The sequence below is a fragment of the Labrus bergylta genome, chromosome 11 (assembly GCF_963930695.1).
Source record: "Labrus bergylta chromosome 11, fLabBer1.1, whole genome shotgun sequence".
NCBI classification, from domain to species: Eukaryota; Metazoa; Chordata; class Actinopteri; order Labriformes; family Labridae; genus Labrus; species Labrus bergylta.
In genome coordinates, this window is record NC_089205.1 from 14,232,568 (window position 1) to 14,249,155 (window position 16,588).

At 39.9% G+C, this 16,588-nt stretch overlaps 1 protein-coding gene across 6 annotated transcripts in view; it reads left to right on the top strand.

Moving 5' to 3' along the window:
- Positions 1-3,032: 3,032 nt before the first annotated feature.
- Positions 3,033-16,588, top strand: part of gria4a (glutamate receptor, ionotropic, AMPA 4a) — a 111,255-nt gene continuing 97,699 nt past the window's right edge. For all 6 annotated transcript variants that reach the window (XM_065960775.1, XM_065960774.1, XM_065960777.1 and 3 more), the window contains exons 1-2: positions 3,033-3,435; positions 6,167-6,325. In XM_065960775.1, the coding sequence (XP_065816847.1) occupies positions 3,342-3,435; positions 6,167-6,325 (253 nt within the window). In that variant the 5' untranslated portion in view covers positions 3,033-3,341. The remainder of the gene's footprint in view (positions 3,436-6,166; positions 6,326-16,588) is intronic.

Sequence of the window (16,588 nt, forward strand, 5' to 3'; positions counted from 1 at the left end):
TCAACATTGCAACAGTTCAATGATATTTTTCTGCAAATTTGCTCTGAAAACACATTTACATGTAGATAACACTGTTGCTGTGGGAGAGCATTAGAAAGTTATAACAATGATTCATTCTTTGTGTCTAAGTGTCCTACTGTGTCCTGTATAACAAAAGCATTTCCTTTAAAATATGTTTTCCTTTAATTACTGTTATGGATTACCAATGAAGAAAAATGCTGAATGAGCGCAATGAATGTGTTTTCCAATAGCACATAATGTCAGAGGTTGACCATTAATAGTGTCATGTGGAATTCAGCAAGACATCTTCGTTTAAAGATGCCTTTAAACAGCCACCAAGTCACCAGCAGAAAAAAAGGAGAATGTTCCCCAGAGGGGAGGCCTTACAAAGTTCCTGTGTGTGTTTAATACTAGTGCCATGATGCAAGAAAAAGTAAAAATGCATTATTCATTTTTTTTTTAACTGTGTAACTGTGTCAAACCTTCAGCAGCATTTACATACTTTATTTAGCCCACTCACAGTAAAACCTGAGGTCCCCAGTCAGTCTGAAGGAGAATGAAAACACACTGCTAAGAGACAGCAGGAGAAGTCATTATCACATTCAGTGAGTATTCATAAATAAGTAAGAGAGCCGAGAGTCAATGAAGTCCCTTCAAGAGACATTCTGTTCAGGATTTAACATCTGCGTTGATTGCATGCTAAAAATAAACAGCAATGAATAACCTCCATCATGAAGCACAGTAATTAAAGTTAAGATGGCTTAACCTTTTCGTCTATCAAGAAAAGTTTGGGAAAATGACTTTGTATAAGCATCCCTCCACTGCATTCTATACACTCTTGTAAGCTGTAAGCTGTCTTTTTAATGAAAAGCCAACAGGAAGTTCAGTAGAGCTATCATTGCTGCAGACTAATCGTCCAGCAATGCCAAAAAGACTGTTAAGAGTTATTATAGCCATGTGAAAGGGCCCCTATGTTGCATGTTTCTACCTGGATCTTTAGTGGACTCATCAGATTAATACTTCAATGTTTGTTACAAAAATAAAACCATAATTGAGATTTTGAAGAAACTATGGGTAATATAGTTGGTCATCTTTATCTGCCACTCAGGTAAAAGAGAGAGCTACACTTTCAGATGGGATTAAACAGTTTGGGAGCCCTGGCCTAATTGTTCTTATCAGAATAAATGCACTGGCAATGACACTGCACTTTTGTTGGATGCTTTCCCCACTTTCAATTTGAAAAAAGTGGAGCAACTGCCTGTGTTTGGGTGCTGTCGAAGCATTATATTTGCAACAGTGTGAGTCAATTCGATACGAAACAGTTTTTATATTGTGCGTCAGAATGAGACATCAAAAGATATACCAAAGTGAATGAGAACATGTTGTAGACAACAACAATGAGAATCAGCCCTGAGCTTTAAAGCGGTTTTCCCGTTGTCAAATTTAGGCATCAAAAATTAAATGTCAGCACAATGCTCCCCGTGTCCGTAAAGGTGACACGGAGGGCAGGTGAAAGCGTCCCAGTCTGCAGCACTATAGGTGAATTTCCTAATTAGCGCACCAGACGCATCTCATCAATGTCAACTCCTGGTGAGCTGTTTGTTTTTAGATGCCTGCAGACTCCCAGAGGCACATGGTGTGAAAGCAGTGAAGAGTCTGACTGCTGCCTGCATGCAGCGCAGTTTGGTTTCAGCACCATGGACAGAGTCCGCCAGTCTGACTGGACGCTTGCAACATGAGGATGACAATACCGAATTTAACATGTATTTGAGCACTTTGCAGGCACTTACACTTTTGTACAGGCAGATCTCCAAGAGAGATTCACAAGATTTTGTCCGATTATTTTAGCTTAAAATCAACTTCAAATTCGAGTTGGAGGCCACCCATGTGTGTTATAGCTGCCAAATCGTGCAATGTTCAATATAAGATATGTTGAACTCTCATTTGTTCCAGGCTATTTCATTATACTCTTATGTTCTGTAACCGTGTGGGAAAACCCCTCAGAGATGGACAGAGTGCATCTTTCACTGGGACGAGCCATAAAACATTCGTTTCGTTTTGCCATCTGGAAAAATGAAACTGTGCTCTCCACCGTGTAACTACGCGATCCCACACCGTCTGTCAGTTTTACCGACCTGCTACCGGCGCATGCTAGATAAAAAACCACTGTGGTTTGGATACAGCTATAGCATAATGTACTTTGAGAGATTTACTCCATGTTTGATTCTTCCTCAGCGTTTTATTATCGTATTTTAAGATGCACAAAACACATTTTTAAATCATTCTGTGTTGCCCTGTGGTCGCGCTCAATGCCTTGTGGTCTAGTCTTCTTCTTTTTCCTGCAGCCAGATGTTTGTGCTCACGAGGTCGTGACGTTTAACATCCACACAACGACGATTTTAGCGGGTCCCCAGGGCGCCATCAGAGTCCCGCAACTGCAGGCGGCCTGAGGTTTCCCTCTGTTAGCTGTCCTAAATGCTTCTGCTTTAGTGGGGAGCACAGAGTGTGTTTGGCTGCGGAGTTAACCAATGCGTCAGGATGGATTGTAATGAATTTAGTTTGAGCCAAGCCGAACCCCTCTCTTAAGATTGCATTTTTTCCTTGAATCTCTTGTCCCTTGTTTTTGGCGCGCGATCGGGCGCTTTTTGTGTTAATGATCTTGGGAAGTGCTGACAAAAACAAAATATGAGCCTTGTTAGGCTAAATGCTGTCGAGCATACACAGAGGGGACCACCGAGTGGTGCGCGCAAACACGCACGCAAGCACACTCACGCGGATCATTCACTATTTTCCTTTTTTCTTTCTTTTTGCTTTTACTTGCATTAGCCCAGACCAACCCTTATCAAAAGGCTACAGCAAGCCAATTCAGTGTTAGTAAATAAAGACGGCAGACAAGGAAGGTGAAAGTGAGAGATGGAAAGGAGGAGAGGGGCAAAGAGAGAGAGAGAGACAGCGAGGGTGTGTGGGTGATGGTTTAGGAGAGAGAGGTAGAGACGGGGTGCGCATGTCCAGTCCATCCATGCAGGCTGCTCTCTGAGCTCGCCAATCATTCTAGCGAGTTTCCCCACTCTTTTTTTTCCTCTCCCTCTCTCTTCGCGTCGTTCCATGTGCACCGAGCGCACGGCTATCTCCTGAGCGGACACTGCAGGGGGAAGAAACGAACGATCTCATCATGGAATAGGAATACTGCTGGACAAAACTGGGGAAAAACCTCATATCTTTCTTCTTTCCCCCCTTTCTGGCGCCTTTCCCCCCTCTTTCTCTGTCTCTCTTGCATCTCCCCACTTTCTCTCTTTCCCGATGTCTCTCAACAGTTTCTGAAAGGATTAAAGCAAAGAAAAATGAGGATTATTATTTTTTCCTGGCACTTTCTCGGGCTGTATTCCGCCCTGTGGGGACTGGCGACAGGGGCTTTCCCCAGCTCGGTGCAGATAGGTGAGTTGGAGGATTCTTACGCACGGATCATCATATCAGACACACTACACTTGATATCATGCGTTTTGGTGGACAGCAGTTTTTTTGGGGGGGGGTGCACGTTGAGCCTTGAAAACACAAATTACTGTGTAACTCTAAAGCAGGAATGATAGAAGAAGAGAAAGCACGTCTTGGTGCATCTTGTTCATCTGATTTCTAAAAAAAAATGTGACTCGTTTGTTTCATGAAAGGAAGAACTTTGCACTCCTGCTATCCTTTCACTGTGTTTGCATGTATTTTAAAGGCTGATCTGGGCTCATGAATGTTTCAGCAAGCTTTGTTCCCTTCGAGTCTTCTTCAATGTTTAGACACTGCAGTATTCGCTCTCTCTCTCTCTCTCTCTCTTTCTCTCCCTCTCTCTCTCTGTCTCTCTCTATTTATCTCTCTCTCTCCCTTTCTCTCTCTGCCCTTTTCCAGCTACCCTCCTGTCAGTGCTGGAGAAACCTGCCTTAAAGATCAGAGACAAAGTTAACTAAATCGGGATCAACAAAGGGTTTACCTATAGGGCATACTGACCACACACACACGTTGGAACTTTCTCTCTCTCCCTTCCTCCCCCCTCTCTCCTACACACACCCTTTACAAATGTGTGTGTCTGTGTAGACACACACATTTGTAAAGGCATGTGTGTGGTAATGAATGCACTGCATCACCCGTTGTGGGGGGCATCTGGGAGGTCCTATAATGAGATTCGGCTCCTTGACTCTGTCTCCCTACAGCTGCCAATAAACTTAATATGCTAAATATTTCTTCTTGGCACACACACATACACACACACATGCAGAAACAAATACTTGCTCAGGATTTCAAGCATATACATAGTCCACATGGAGTCATAGAAATACACACATATTGTAGGCTCTGTGTGCACATATTGTACACCATGCAGGGCTAAACTTCACTCTTACACCAGAATGCATATATGTGCACACATAAACCATACATGCGTGCATGGTCACTGCGTGTACCTAAGCATATGTGATCCTTCAGAAGCGCACACATTGTCTCCCACTGTTCTCCTGAAACACTCAAATATACATACAGGATTACTTGCTGGGCTCTCCAGCAGTTCACTTCAGTACTCATTTGCATATCTCTGCATTGCACACAAGTGTAATGTCAATGGAAGCACAGGCTGTTTCTCTCTGCATGTCTGTCTGTCTGTCTGGTTGTCTGTGTGTGTTTGTGTGTGTGTGTGTGTGTGTGTGTGTGTGTGTGTGTGTGTGCGTGCGTGCGCGTGTGTGTGTGCGTGCGCGGGTGTGCGTGTGCATGGGTGTCTGTGTGTGTGTGTGTGTGTGCGTGCGCGTGTGTGCATGTGCATGGGTGTCTGTGTGTGCAACAGAGGCAGAGAAAGACACAGATGAGAAGGTTTGTAGTATAAATTCTTAGAGAGACTGGTGCAATAACATGTCATGACTAGGACATATCAAAACGCCTCACCGAGATGAAATGTATGTGTGCATTCTAATTTGGAATTCTGTCTGTGGCCACACAAATATTGGACATTTGACCCAAGATTTGCGATACGAAAGATACATTAAAGTTTATTAAAACCCATCAAATTATTGTGTTCATGCAAAATCTGCTTTACACATTACTAACACATGTCCAATGGGTGTTATCTTTGTGTAAGGAATTGGTTACTGATCAAATAAGCTGCAAAAACTAAAGAAAACTAAGGTACAAAAAAGGAAAGATCCTGCAAAGTTCTCCTTTGCATGACACACAGTTGTACACATAAGTGGCTCAATGTAGTGATACTGCTTTGCTCAATATGCTCTTGCCTCCACACTCCGTCCCTGTCATCTTTCCGTACTCCCTCCTTTTTCTCTCTCTCTCCTGATGTGAAGTCAAGCCTTTACAGTCTGTCATTATGATCCAACTCAGTTGAGTTGAGTTTGATTCAGTAAAACTTAAGTCACATCCGTTTATTTCAGTTCAGTTACAATTACTGTTTGAGGAAATACAGAGAAAATCTATACAATTGGCACTATGAACACATTTATTGACAGGAATATTTACAGATGTACAGCCAACCAACATGTTCCATTAACAATGGGCATAAGATATAAATAATAACTGTATCAATCTCTTGTGTCTTTTTTTCCATATCTTTTTAGTTTTGATATACAAATTATTAGTCTCACTGGTTCTTTCTCATCTTTATTTTTTTAGTTAGCTAGACCTCATCTGTAAAGGACACTTACCTCACTCACCCTTTCTTTTTGTATCCTCCATGATCTTCCTTCATTTCTCTCACTCTGTCTGATCCGGCCTTCATTCTGTTGTCTTTTATGTCCTCTCTGACTCATTATCCCCTTGGCTGCCTTGAATTCCTGTCAGCTTTGTTGTCTTTCTTTTCTTCTCTTCTCTTCTGTCCCCTTCTACCATCCTCTAATTCCATCAATGAAATCCACAGTGTGGGTATCCTCAAGTGTGTTTGCACTCATGTTTGTACGTGACAATGTGCTAGAAGACAAATTACCTTTTTGTAACAACGCTAATGAAGATCTTGGCTTTCTTCTCCATCACCCCTCTCTTCTGCTTACTCCCAATTTATCTATCCTTCCTCCCAACATTACTCTCCTTCTCCCTGTCTCCGTCCCTTTTTCCACCCAACAATAATTCACTTCCTCTCCTCTCCATCATACTCTTTTCCTCTCTGCCCCCCTCTCTGTGTCCCTCTCTCTAGGTGGGTTGTTCATTAGGAATACTGATCAGGAGTATACAGCGTTTCGGCTAGCTATCTTCCTTCACAACACCAGCCCAAACGCTACGGAAGCGCCCTTTAACCTGGTCCCGCACGTCGACAATATAGAAACGGCCAACAGCTTCGCTGTCACCAATGCATGTAAGTACCAAATGTGCATGCAACTACAAAAAAGGCTGAAACAAATATGTGCAAAGTTCCTCTATTTCTCTTCCTATTTTTTCTCTCTTACCTTTTAAATGTCTGGCATCCAGCATGTTTGTTTGTTAGCCTCTATATGCTCTATTCTTTCTATACTGTTGGAAGAAGAAATGGTCTAATTAGGATCTTAATTTAATTAAAGGATCAGACTGCAACTTCAATCATCATCTTCATAATTGTCACGCAAAAAACCGGGGCTGTGTTATGTTTTGTTTTTGTTGTGTAAAACTGGCTTTACTGCACAAGTGCCGGATCAAATTTCCATTTTGAAATGCTGGTTTTAGAAAGTGCTGCTTACATTTTAATGGGCCTAATGATAAGCCATGCATTTTGAAAGTTGTGTGGGTTATTTTTGTCATCAATTATGTTAAAAAATATTTATAAAATCATATTTTTCCCACTTGCATGTCGTTCAACTCTTCCCCTTGTCCTTTGGAACGGTACCAATAACAACCTGACCTCATTATAAATATATTCTACATATCAAATTAACCTCAGCTGCAGACACTGATGAAAACGGGCCCTTTGTGTCCAAAACCGAGTGAAATAGTTGATTCTTGTGTCCTCTCTGATCTTTCTGAGGGATGACAGCTAATCTTTTGCTCCCCTTCTCTTTTCTCTGGGAGTTGAGATCTAATCCTTCACTCTCTCGCTCGACCTAGGAAGACTGTGAGAGAGAGTTAGTGATGTTTGTACTGGCAAGTCATTGTTAACAAGGCTATGTGGGAAGCCAACAGTTGCCAGCAGTGCAGTGCTGTGCTCAGCATGCTACAGGTGTCTGTGTTTGTCTTTCTTAGTAAGTAGCATGTATTGGCCCCGAAATAATACATGCAATTTGTCAACTACATATTTATATTCAAATAGGATGATTCATGTCCTGCATCAAAACTTGTATATAATAGCTCACAGGATTCTTTGGCTCTGCTATTATGATGCAAAGACAACCATTTAACAAGTGTTGTTCTTCTGTTTTGGACATGTTGTTCGCATGGTTTAGAATATAAACATTAAAAGAAAACATTTATAATGTTAATGTGTGCTTTTTGAAGCCACCAGTTTTGCCTTTGTCCCACACTAATCACATATTGTCATTTTCTGCTCTTCTCTGAACTGTTGTGTGAATTCATTCACAATGATTATGGCCTACTTTTTAGTTTATGGAAGAAGGGGAAGATAACTTCATCCCTTCTGTTTGACTAGCCTCTTGAGTGCTACTTGTCTCACTTTGTAATTTACTGAAAATCATCTTATTGTACTCTGTGATCAAAAAATGATTACTGACAATATAATTTGTTTTTGCTTTGAATGGACTGTAAGACACTCTCACTTGGTTTACTCTGACTTCTTGCTTTTGCAGACACAACTTCTCTGTGATCCTGTTAAAGGAACAATATTTAAGGGCCTGTGTCCACAGACAGCACCCAAAACCTCAGTTCCAGAGCGCTTCTCAACAGTGCTCATTGTTGCTAGGTTGCAAAAGTTAACTTCTGCTTCTCTCTGTAATGTCCGTTAGGTGTATTTAAGTACCCTCGAAAAGACGAGTTGGACTGGCGTCTCCTCCGCCATTGTTGTTGTCAAAGCTGATATCAGATATCCCGCCGCTTCTTGATTTTGATTGGTCGATGAGGGAGAAGTGACATCGATGAGCATGGCGCTTTTCTAAAAGTTGAACTTCTTTCAGTCCTGAGTGCTGTGAGCTTAGCGACAAGGTGATTTTAGCACTCAGGACGGTGAATGCTGAAGACACTGCTGCATTGGTAACAAGCTCTGGCAGCACAGAAAAACGCGGTCTGTGGACACAGGCCTTAACTCTGACGCATAGCGTTTGAAATGGGTACTGCCGTCTAAATATAAAACATTGGCAAGAGCTGCCCCCCCCACCCCCTCCTCCCTAGAGTAGATTTGCAAGCAAATTGCCATGTTGTGGACACGAAAGCTTCAGCATTTATTTATACCACGTTTCTGCTTGTTGGGCTTATTATAAAAATGCAGAGGCTTTTTAGGCCAGGTAGAAGCAGTTCTATCTGAACCAGTTCACTTGTCCGCTTGCATCTCTACAACACCTGTTGGTTTGCCGTTTGCCTGGCAAACCGAGGGGCGTCCAAAACAGCCGTGTGGGGTTGCCTGCATTGTTGTTAGAGAAGCCAGTATTTCAACATAACATGTTTCCTTTATATCTGATGATATTGTAAGGTCATTTCATAATTTAATTCCGGAGATATCTTACAAATGTATCCTTTAAAGTATTTGGTTATTTGCTTTCTAACATCTGCTGGGTGACACTGAATCATGCCCTTTACTCATGCTGTTAGTAACGACTCTCTGTTTGATTGTGACTGTTTGGTGACTACAAGATGGGACTAATAACTCTAGGATTCAGGATGAGGGGCTACACAAGACTCCCCTCTTTATAAAATGCCATTAAAGTTTCTCTCTCAAAGTTTCCTTTGACAAAGATTCATTTGGCTCAGTGATGTAAATCTGAATTAGATATAACAAAGACAGAAATGGAAAATAACTATGTAGAAATAATCAATCTTGTCACAGAGGATCCTGTTCTCTTTTGTATGTTGTTTAGAGGCATCAGTATTCATTTCAGTCTGTTTCATAACCCATTAGCTTTAAGTAATTGAATATGTTTGGTTTTTATTTGCACTTCATTCAACACATTTGTTGATAAAAGCATGACTTTAAATAAAATGTGTTTCCTCTGCGTTGAAAGGGGTTCAGAACAGGGTATCATGTCATATAATGTCCTCTGTCTTACACAGTAGTGTGTTATATCCATCATATTTTAGGGACATTTTCAAGTAATTGTACTGTAATGTTTCACCTCCTTTTCTCATTAAACTTTAACAAATGGGCCACTGGGGCTGTTAACTAGGTGGAGCATCAGGATCAATACAGTATAATACCATACTTTCCCCTGGGTATTATTTACCAGTGTTTAAAAAGTATCCTTAAATACCTTCAAGTCATAAATCAAATCTGACATGAGCTGCTCCATTGTTAAACATGGCTACAGAAAACAGCAGAGAAATGGTTCTCTTTAGAGTGCGTCAATGTCTGTAAGATCTTAAATATCTTATAGTGATTGATCTGTGCTGCAGGTACACAGGAGTAAAATACATTTTGACATTTTATACCCCTGAAGGGTATTCTTTTTTAATTTAACTGCAGCCAAATGCAAGTCACATAAAGCCATAAATCAAAACTGTGTAATGCAATTTCTAAGTTTGTTTGTCTCCCGTTGCCTGTATTGTAGCTCCACATGAATGAATAGACAAGTTAACACAACCTACAGTGATTGGAAAATTAATAGTCCATCCACTACCTCCCACCCACAAATATCATTACATGCTGCGTCTATTTTTGTTCACTGTGAGTGGGGAGGTCCACATTGCATACACATCAGGTGTTTTTTCTTCTAATGTAAGGGGAGGAGGAGGAGGAGGAGCAGAGATTTTATTGGTGATGTGTAAAGGGGTGTGTTGAGGGGAAAAAAGATTGGGTTGGACAGTATTGAATATAGAAATCAAGATTTTATATAACACTGGGTGTTTCGCTCTCTCTTAGTACTCTCACTTCCTCTTTCTTCTATATCCACTAAACCTGAGTGACCTGCCAACGGTTCAGTTGAAACAAATCCATGTTGTGCAGACGAATATTTTTAAATATAAGAAAAAAACTATTTAAATCTACATTTGGGGAAATTGTTCATAAAATGATGCCGATACAGAATATTTCTACATGGATGGGTGCCACCATAGATCTACAATATGTGGATATTTCCACCCTAAAATGGGAAAATTAATTATATAGGATAAGGCCAGCCAATGTTTTTGTTATTGTAAAGAAAATCCAATTAAAAGGCCAAAGCCAACAATGAAATAATCCTATAAAGTGCTTCTATATGTTGCAAAAGTATTAGGAAGGCTAACAAGATCTACTTTGGTAACAAATCCCCAAAGTTAATTGAGCAATGTTACACTGGAAAACCATGATTCTGTTTTAGGCACTCGGCTATAAGCTATAAGCAATTATAAAATGGTGTGTTGACAGGTCCTTTGGTGGCCTGTGTGATTCCGAGATACCAGCCTGATTAATTTAAAGTCTATCTGCTGGAACTTCATTAACTGTCATCAGAATTCCTGAGGCAGAGTGATACTCAAAGTGCAAAGTCCCAGTGCTTTTGTGCTCTGCATGAAATGTGTCAGACTTACTCTGAACAAACTGCTTCTCATTTATACTGAGAATGACGAGAATGTATTTATCATGTATAGTGACAACATTCAGCTCTCTGAATAAAAGTAGAAATCTCTAAGGTTTGGTAGAGGAAAAATGAATGATCACCAAAGTCATTCAGATATGCTCTCCAACTTTCATTTTCATTGTTTCTGGGCCTAAACTCGAAGCAAATCATCCTGCAACACACATCTACAAGTTGCGCTGAAATGTGTATTCATCCATGACTGAAAATAGTCCCTAACATATGCACAATTTTTTTCTGGTTTGAGTAAGATTTGCTTAGAGCTAGAGTGCCCAGCTGTTTGTGGGAATTAAGTAGCCTATTTAGAAATTAAGCGTATATTTATGACCCAATTTAAAAGAGTTATGGCCTCAATAGAAACAAATGGGCTAAGGTGCCATAGCCAACATGCGAGGGAAGTTGTACACGTCTGAAGGATGGAGTAACATAAATGTGTCTTTCAACAGGAAGTTGTGTTTTTGCTGCTGCTTAATTGTCAGTAGGGGTTAGGATTATTAAAGAACATGATGGAAAGATGTTGCCTGGATAAAAGATCCCAATTAATTCTTGCGCAGATTGGAGTCTGATAAGCACTATTGGTTAAGGTTTGTGGTCTCCAAGTGCCCTTCTATTTGACAATAAGAAAAGTTTAGACTAGTATGACACAGACTTTATTCTTTGAAAATATATTTTTCAGATTGCTTCTCTGTTCTGTGTTTTACTTCAAGATTACTTTATTTACTTTTCCTGCTCAGCAAACTCTATTTCTCTTTCCCTTCCAGAGGTTGTCTCTGCCTACATATCATCATCTGTCTATCTTAGAGGTGTACACACACACACACACACACACACACACACACACACATACACACACATAGTCATCTGGGCAATGGGCCATGAGAGGACGAGTGTTTGGAGAATGAAGCTCTTCTATGCGAGCCGTCTGCCGTCTCTCCGCAGGCTACACATAACATGCGTAACCACTTCTCTCTGTCTGTCCCTCTTTCTGTCTCTGCTTCTTGCCCACTTTGCTTTCTCCCTCCTTCCATTCTCTCTTTCTCCTCTCCATCACTCTCTCCCTGTCTCCTCCTCAGAGTCTGTCTCTCTTTCTCTGCTCCTCAATTCTTCATCATGTTTTTTTCCGTCTCTCCTCTACGCGCAGGCATGGTGAATTGATCTCTAAATTAATACCTGACTCTTGCTCCGGGTGTAGAGCAACCGCCTGGCATTAGAATAGGGAGTTCTGCCTCTGACCTTGGCTTGGTCCTTTCTATTCTAGTATTCAGGAAGCGTGAATGGATCATAAAAAATCCTTGGTCCCCGTCGTTTCCCCTACTCACCAAGGAATACAACCCATTTTCTTGTCCCAGGGTCACACATCCATACAGCCTCTGCTGCTGTCAGTCTTTCTTTGTTGTTTTCTGCACACACATGCGTACCCTTGTATCAGCCTCTGCCTCCGTTAAGAGTCATATTTATGTCAGAGTTTCTCTTAGCTGTTTTTCCTTCTGTGTATATGTGTCTTTTGATGTGCCTCAGCCAGAACAGCAACACAATTCCACTGGGCTCACCACTCTTTTTTTTTCACTAGCTTATAGCAAATAATACACAACATGACCAGAAGCTGCAGGGAATCTTGAATATGTGTGGTGACATTTCTCTCCATATTAAGCATATGGGTGCTAACATGTGTGACAATGAGTGCACAGGCATGGAACTGTGTGTGTGCTGTGGGAAGAACCCACTGAGACAGAGCGTGATGAAGATAGACAGAAAGTGATAAGATGAATTAGGGATAGAGGAGAGAGAAATGAAGAGGAAAGGATTTTTCGAACAAAGAGGTGTTCATGGCTGGTTTGTGGTGCCGGGGCTGAGAGACGCGGTGACGTGCTGTCATGACTCTGAACTTGATTCTTTATATGAGGGATAATTCTTCTCCTTTAATCCATTCCAAGTCAAAACCTATGACACATGATGAACCCAGAATGAGCACAGACTGTATATTTATTCTGTTCTGTTGGTTTCTTTTCTTTCAGATCTATTATATTCTAATTCTGTTCTTTAGAAATTCTGTTCTGTTCTGTTTTCTCCATATCTGTTCTGTACTATGTAACACCAGCCATGGCTAAATTCAAACGTAGTCTAGTTTGGCTGCACTTTCTAATGGAATATTTTTTGCCCTACCAACATTTGAGGTGTTGCAGCTGAGAAGGTTCCAATGTAAGGACAACTTAAATCTTACAACTAGCCTGTAGATGTAAAGGCCTCCATAAAATACGCTGGTCCGGCTGTTTGCAGTCTGCAGTGCGTTCTCCGTGATTGATTTTATCTATATTATATATATATTAAGACATGTGCGATGATTTGACACATGTATGACACATGTATGACACATTTGTTTCCAATGAGAGGAGCAAGACGTAACTTTTAATTAGCTCATGTTGTAACCTCTTGACACGAATGATGCTATTTTACACTAGCTGTAAGGATGTATGCTTTAATTATCAAACATATAGCTTTCTCACATTTGACATACATTTTCATTTCTGTTTGTCGATTAACGGCAGTTAACAGAAGTTATTTTCAGCCGTTAGTCTGTTAAGAGACAAAGAGGAAACACTGTAACAAATACTGCAATAATAATAAAAATTCCTTTCATTTATTGGTCACATGAAGTCAAGACATTTTTTCTATATTATATGGACGATATTCACTAATAGTTAAGATGAACCCAACGTCTACGTCGAGCAACCAATATAACTGACACAAATTAAGTAACACACTATTTTGTTTCAATGTTGTGTTTTGTTTGGATTAACACCCAAACCTCTGACAGAATTTTCTATATAGCTTTTGCAGCAGGCCATTGTTCTGCTCTGTGATAATATCTCTTTCTGTTCCTTTTTATTCCATTTCATTCTTTCATATTCTGTTCTTTTTTTAATTCTATTATTTGTATTGTAATTTTTTTCTGTTTTCTTCATTTGATTCTATACTCCAGATTATCTACTGTTATATTCTATATGTTCTTACTCATATTTATTAATCAGTATTGATCATTATTATTCTTACTATTGAATTCTTACTATTAATTAGTATTATTGTTATATTCTTTGTTATGATATGCTTTGGCAGTATTGTCACATGCATGACAAAAAAGCATACTGAATTGAAATGAAAAGATTCTATTCAGTTTCTTTGTGTTTTTTCAGTCTGTTCTATATAATTCTGTTCTGTTTCATTCGGTCTACTTCTTTTTTTCATTGTGTACCTACTGTACAGAAATTATGATAATGATGAAGATATTAAGTGTGTGCTTTGGTTGGTTGATTACTGCACTGGTGCATAACCTCATTTATCATCTAGAGTTAATAGATTGTGCCTATAGTGAATCATTCACAAATCCATACTGTTTATGTACTATTGACTGCCACAGATTGCATTTACATCCTGGCTGCACCTGATTATCTCTGTGGCCTGACAGAGTGAAAACGTGGGAGTCAGAAGCTCCTTGAGGTGTCACTCTTGTTTTGTTGTGAGGGGTTAAGGACAGAATGATTTCATTCAGCGTGGTGAAAGCGATTAGTCATCCAAATTCAACAGGAACAGTCATGACAAGCAGAAGTATCCATCCTTTCAATCCCCACACCTTGAATTCATGCATTTGCATTATCTAATTAGAAATGAGAAACATGGCAGTGCAACATTGTTGACCCCCCACCCCCTCCCTCAACCTCCAAAACCTCCTTTGTGGCTGATCCCTGTTGTATATGAAGGAAACATAACATTAGAATATACCTGGATGTAACTTGGTGTTGCTCTATTTGCGAGAAAGTTACACTATAAAGTACATTAAAGAGGACATATTATACCCCTTTTCTACCTTTTCAAACAGTCCACTGTGGTTTAAATGAAACATCTGTGCTGTGCTTTGGTCAAAATATAACATGAATCAAGCACCAGAGGAGGTTTGTGACCCTGTATATACCAGGTCTCTCAGAACACTCCGTTTTGGTGTGTGTCTCTTTAAATGCAATGAGCCCCCCTTGAGTTTTCCCAGTCGACATTACTCCTTCACTAGTGAGAATAAAAATGGCGGACCTGCACAAAAGTTTTGTTCTAGGCTGGGGGTGGAGTCCATGGGTGGAGATATTAGTGTAGGGGAAGGTATTTCTTTGCCAGAAACCCACTGTGATGTCACAAGGAGAGCACATTTGAAACAGACCATTTTTCTCTGTGTTGTAAAACGTATGCAGACCACAAACAAAGGACTGGATGTTTTATTTCAAATTTTGTGGGCTGGTAGACACTCAGGTTACCCAAATATATGTTCAAAAACACTTGTGGATTTTTCATGTCTCTTGTAAAATGAAATTCTTGCAAAACTGTGCTTTTCCATTCTAAGAGGCTCATAATAATTAGCACAGTCAAATAAATATAGCCTAACAGTCACTTTACATCCTTTTGGAGTTCTTGTCATGCTAAAAGCTCTTCCGAAAGTGATCAGTCGCAAGTTTGATGTAGGTTGACGTCACTGTTTTCAACACCTCGCACTGACATTTTTTTCCAAAAAGTTATTTCAAGAGTTTCCTTCACACCTTTATGTTACTTAAAAGGTGCCAAATGAAACACAGAATGACAAGTCTTGTTCCCATGTTGACAAGAAAATTACAGCTTCTGTGGTGATTTAGCTGTAAATTGAAAAAGGTGTTAATACAGCGATGACCATGGGGACACACATTTACACACATGCGCACACAAACACACACTCTAAGAGTTCTTCAGTGTTTCACTTTCATGTGTAGCCTTGGAGCTTTGATTAAGTAGATTCTGAAACTCTCTCCCTCACACCCACACACACACACAGAAACACACTCTCTCTATTTGACACATACACATTGATTTGCCAACCTGTCCATATATTTCCAACTTCCATGTATACAGCACTTCTGTGTGCCTTTCTCTCGCTCACTCCTTTCATTAAAAGGCTCAGTCACTTCTACATGATTTGAGACGCTCAATAATAGCACTGTACCATCATCTTTATTGGTGACGTTTTGCATGGTTATATGTCTTCTTAATGGCCACACTGGGGGAAATTGAGTGAAATAATATCTGAAATCCTGGCAAGGCAGGGAGATTTATTGTGCTGCAAAGCTTCCTTTATTCATGTAAGCGGCGTACTGAAAGTGCCGGATAACCCTGGCAGGCCCCTAAATGCTTTTCCTTGCATCAAGATACATATATTGTTCAGTGCTAAAAGCATAGCAGTAATGGGTTAATGTAATTTAAACATTCCTTATTTAAAGGTACATTTACTAGAGCTTTATTTTCTTCCTCACCAGATGGTAATAACTTTAAATAGTTTAAATGCTTATCATGTTCCTATTAAGAGATGAGTTAAAGTCACTTTTTGCAACTGGAATGGTAATAATGAAACATTAATAAAGAGCAACAATACAGCTCAGTTGTTCTATCTATACAATACTTTCCACAGTGTAATTATGAAAGTAATGTAGGATTATGCCAGCCTGACAGGCCATGACTCTACTTTCTAAACTACTTCCTCAAAACAATAGCTCTTATTTCATCTAGTCAAGAACGTTTGACTGACATAATCACATACAGTATTAGTATATGTGCATTTGTTAGCTTCATGAAGCGGCTTGCAAATAACCACTTTCACAAATTATCAAGGACTTTTTTCCCCCCACAGTGTAATTTCTTACTTGAAGTAGTCAGACACACAGAGCTTTTATTTTTAGGATTTTTACATTATCCAAAATAAAGAGAAAATTTGAATGAATGTATGCACGCACATAGGTCCAAATAGTATATGCCTGTTTAATCCTCTCTATTGTACTAATAACACTAAGGTATTATACAGGTGTTTCATTCCTGTGTTAAATATCAAAACAGAGGTGCAACACGTCAATATGTCATGGTTGATTCTT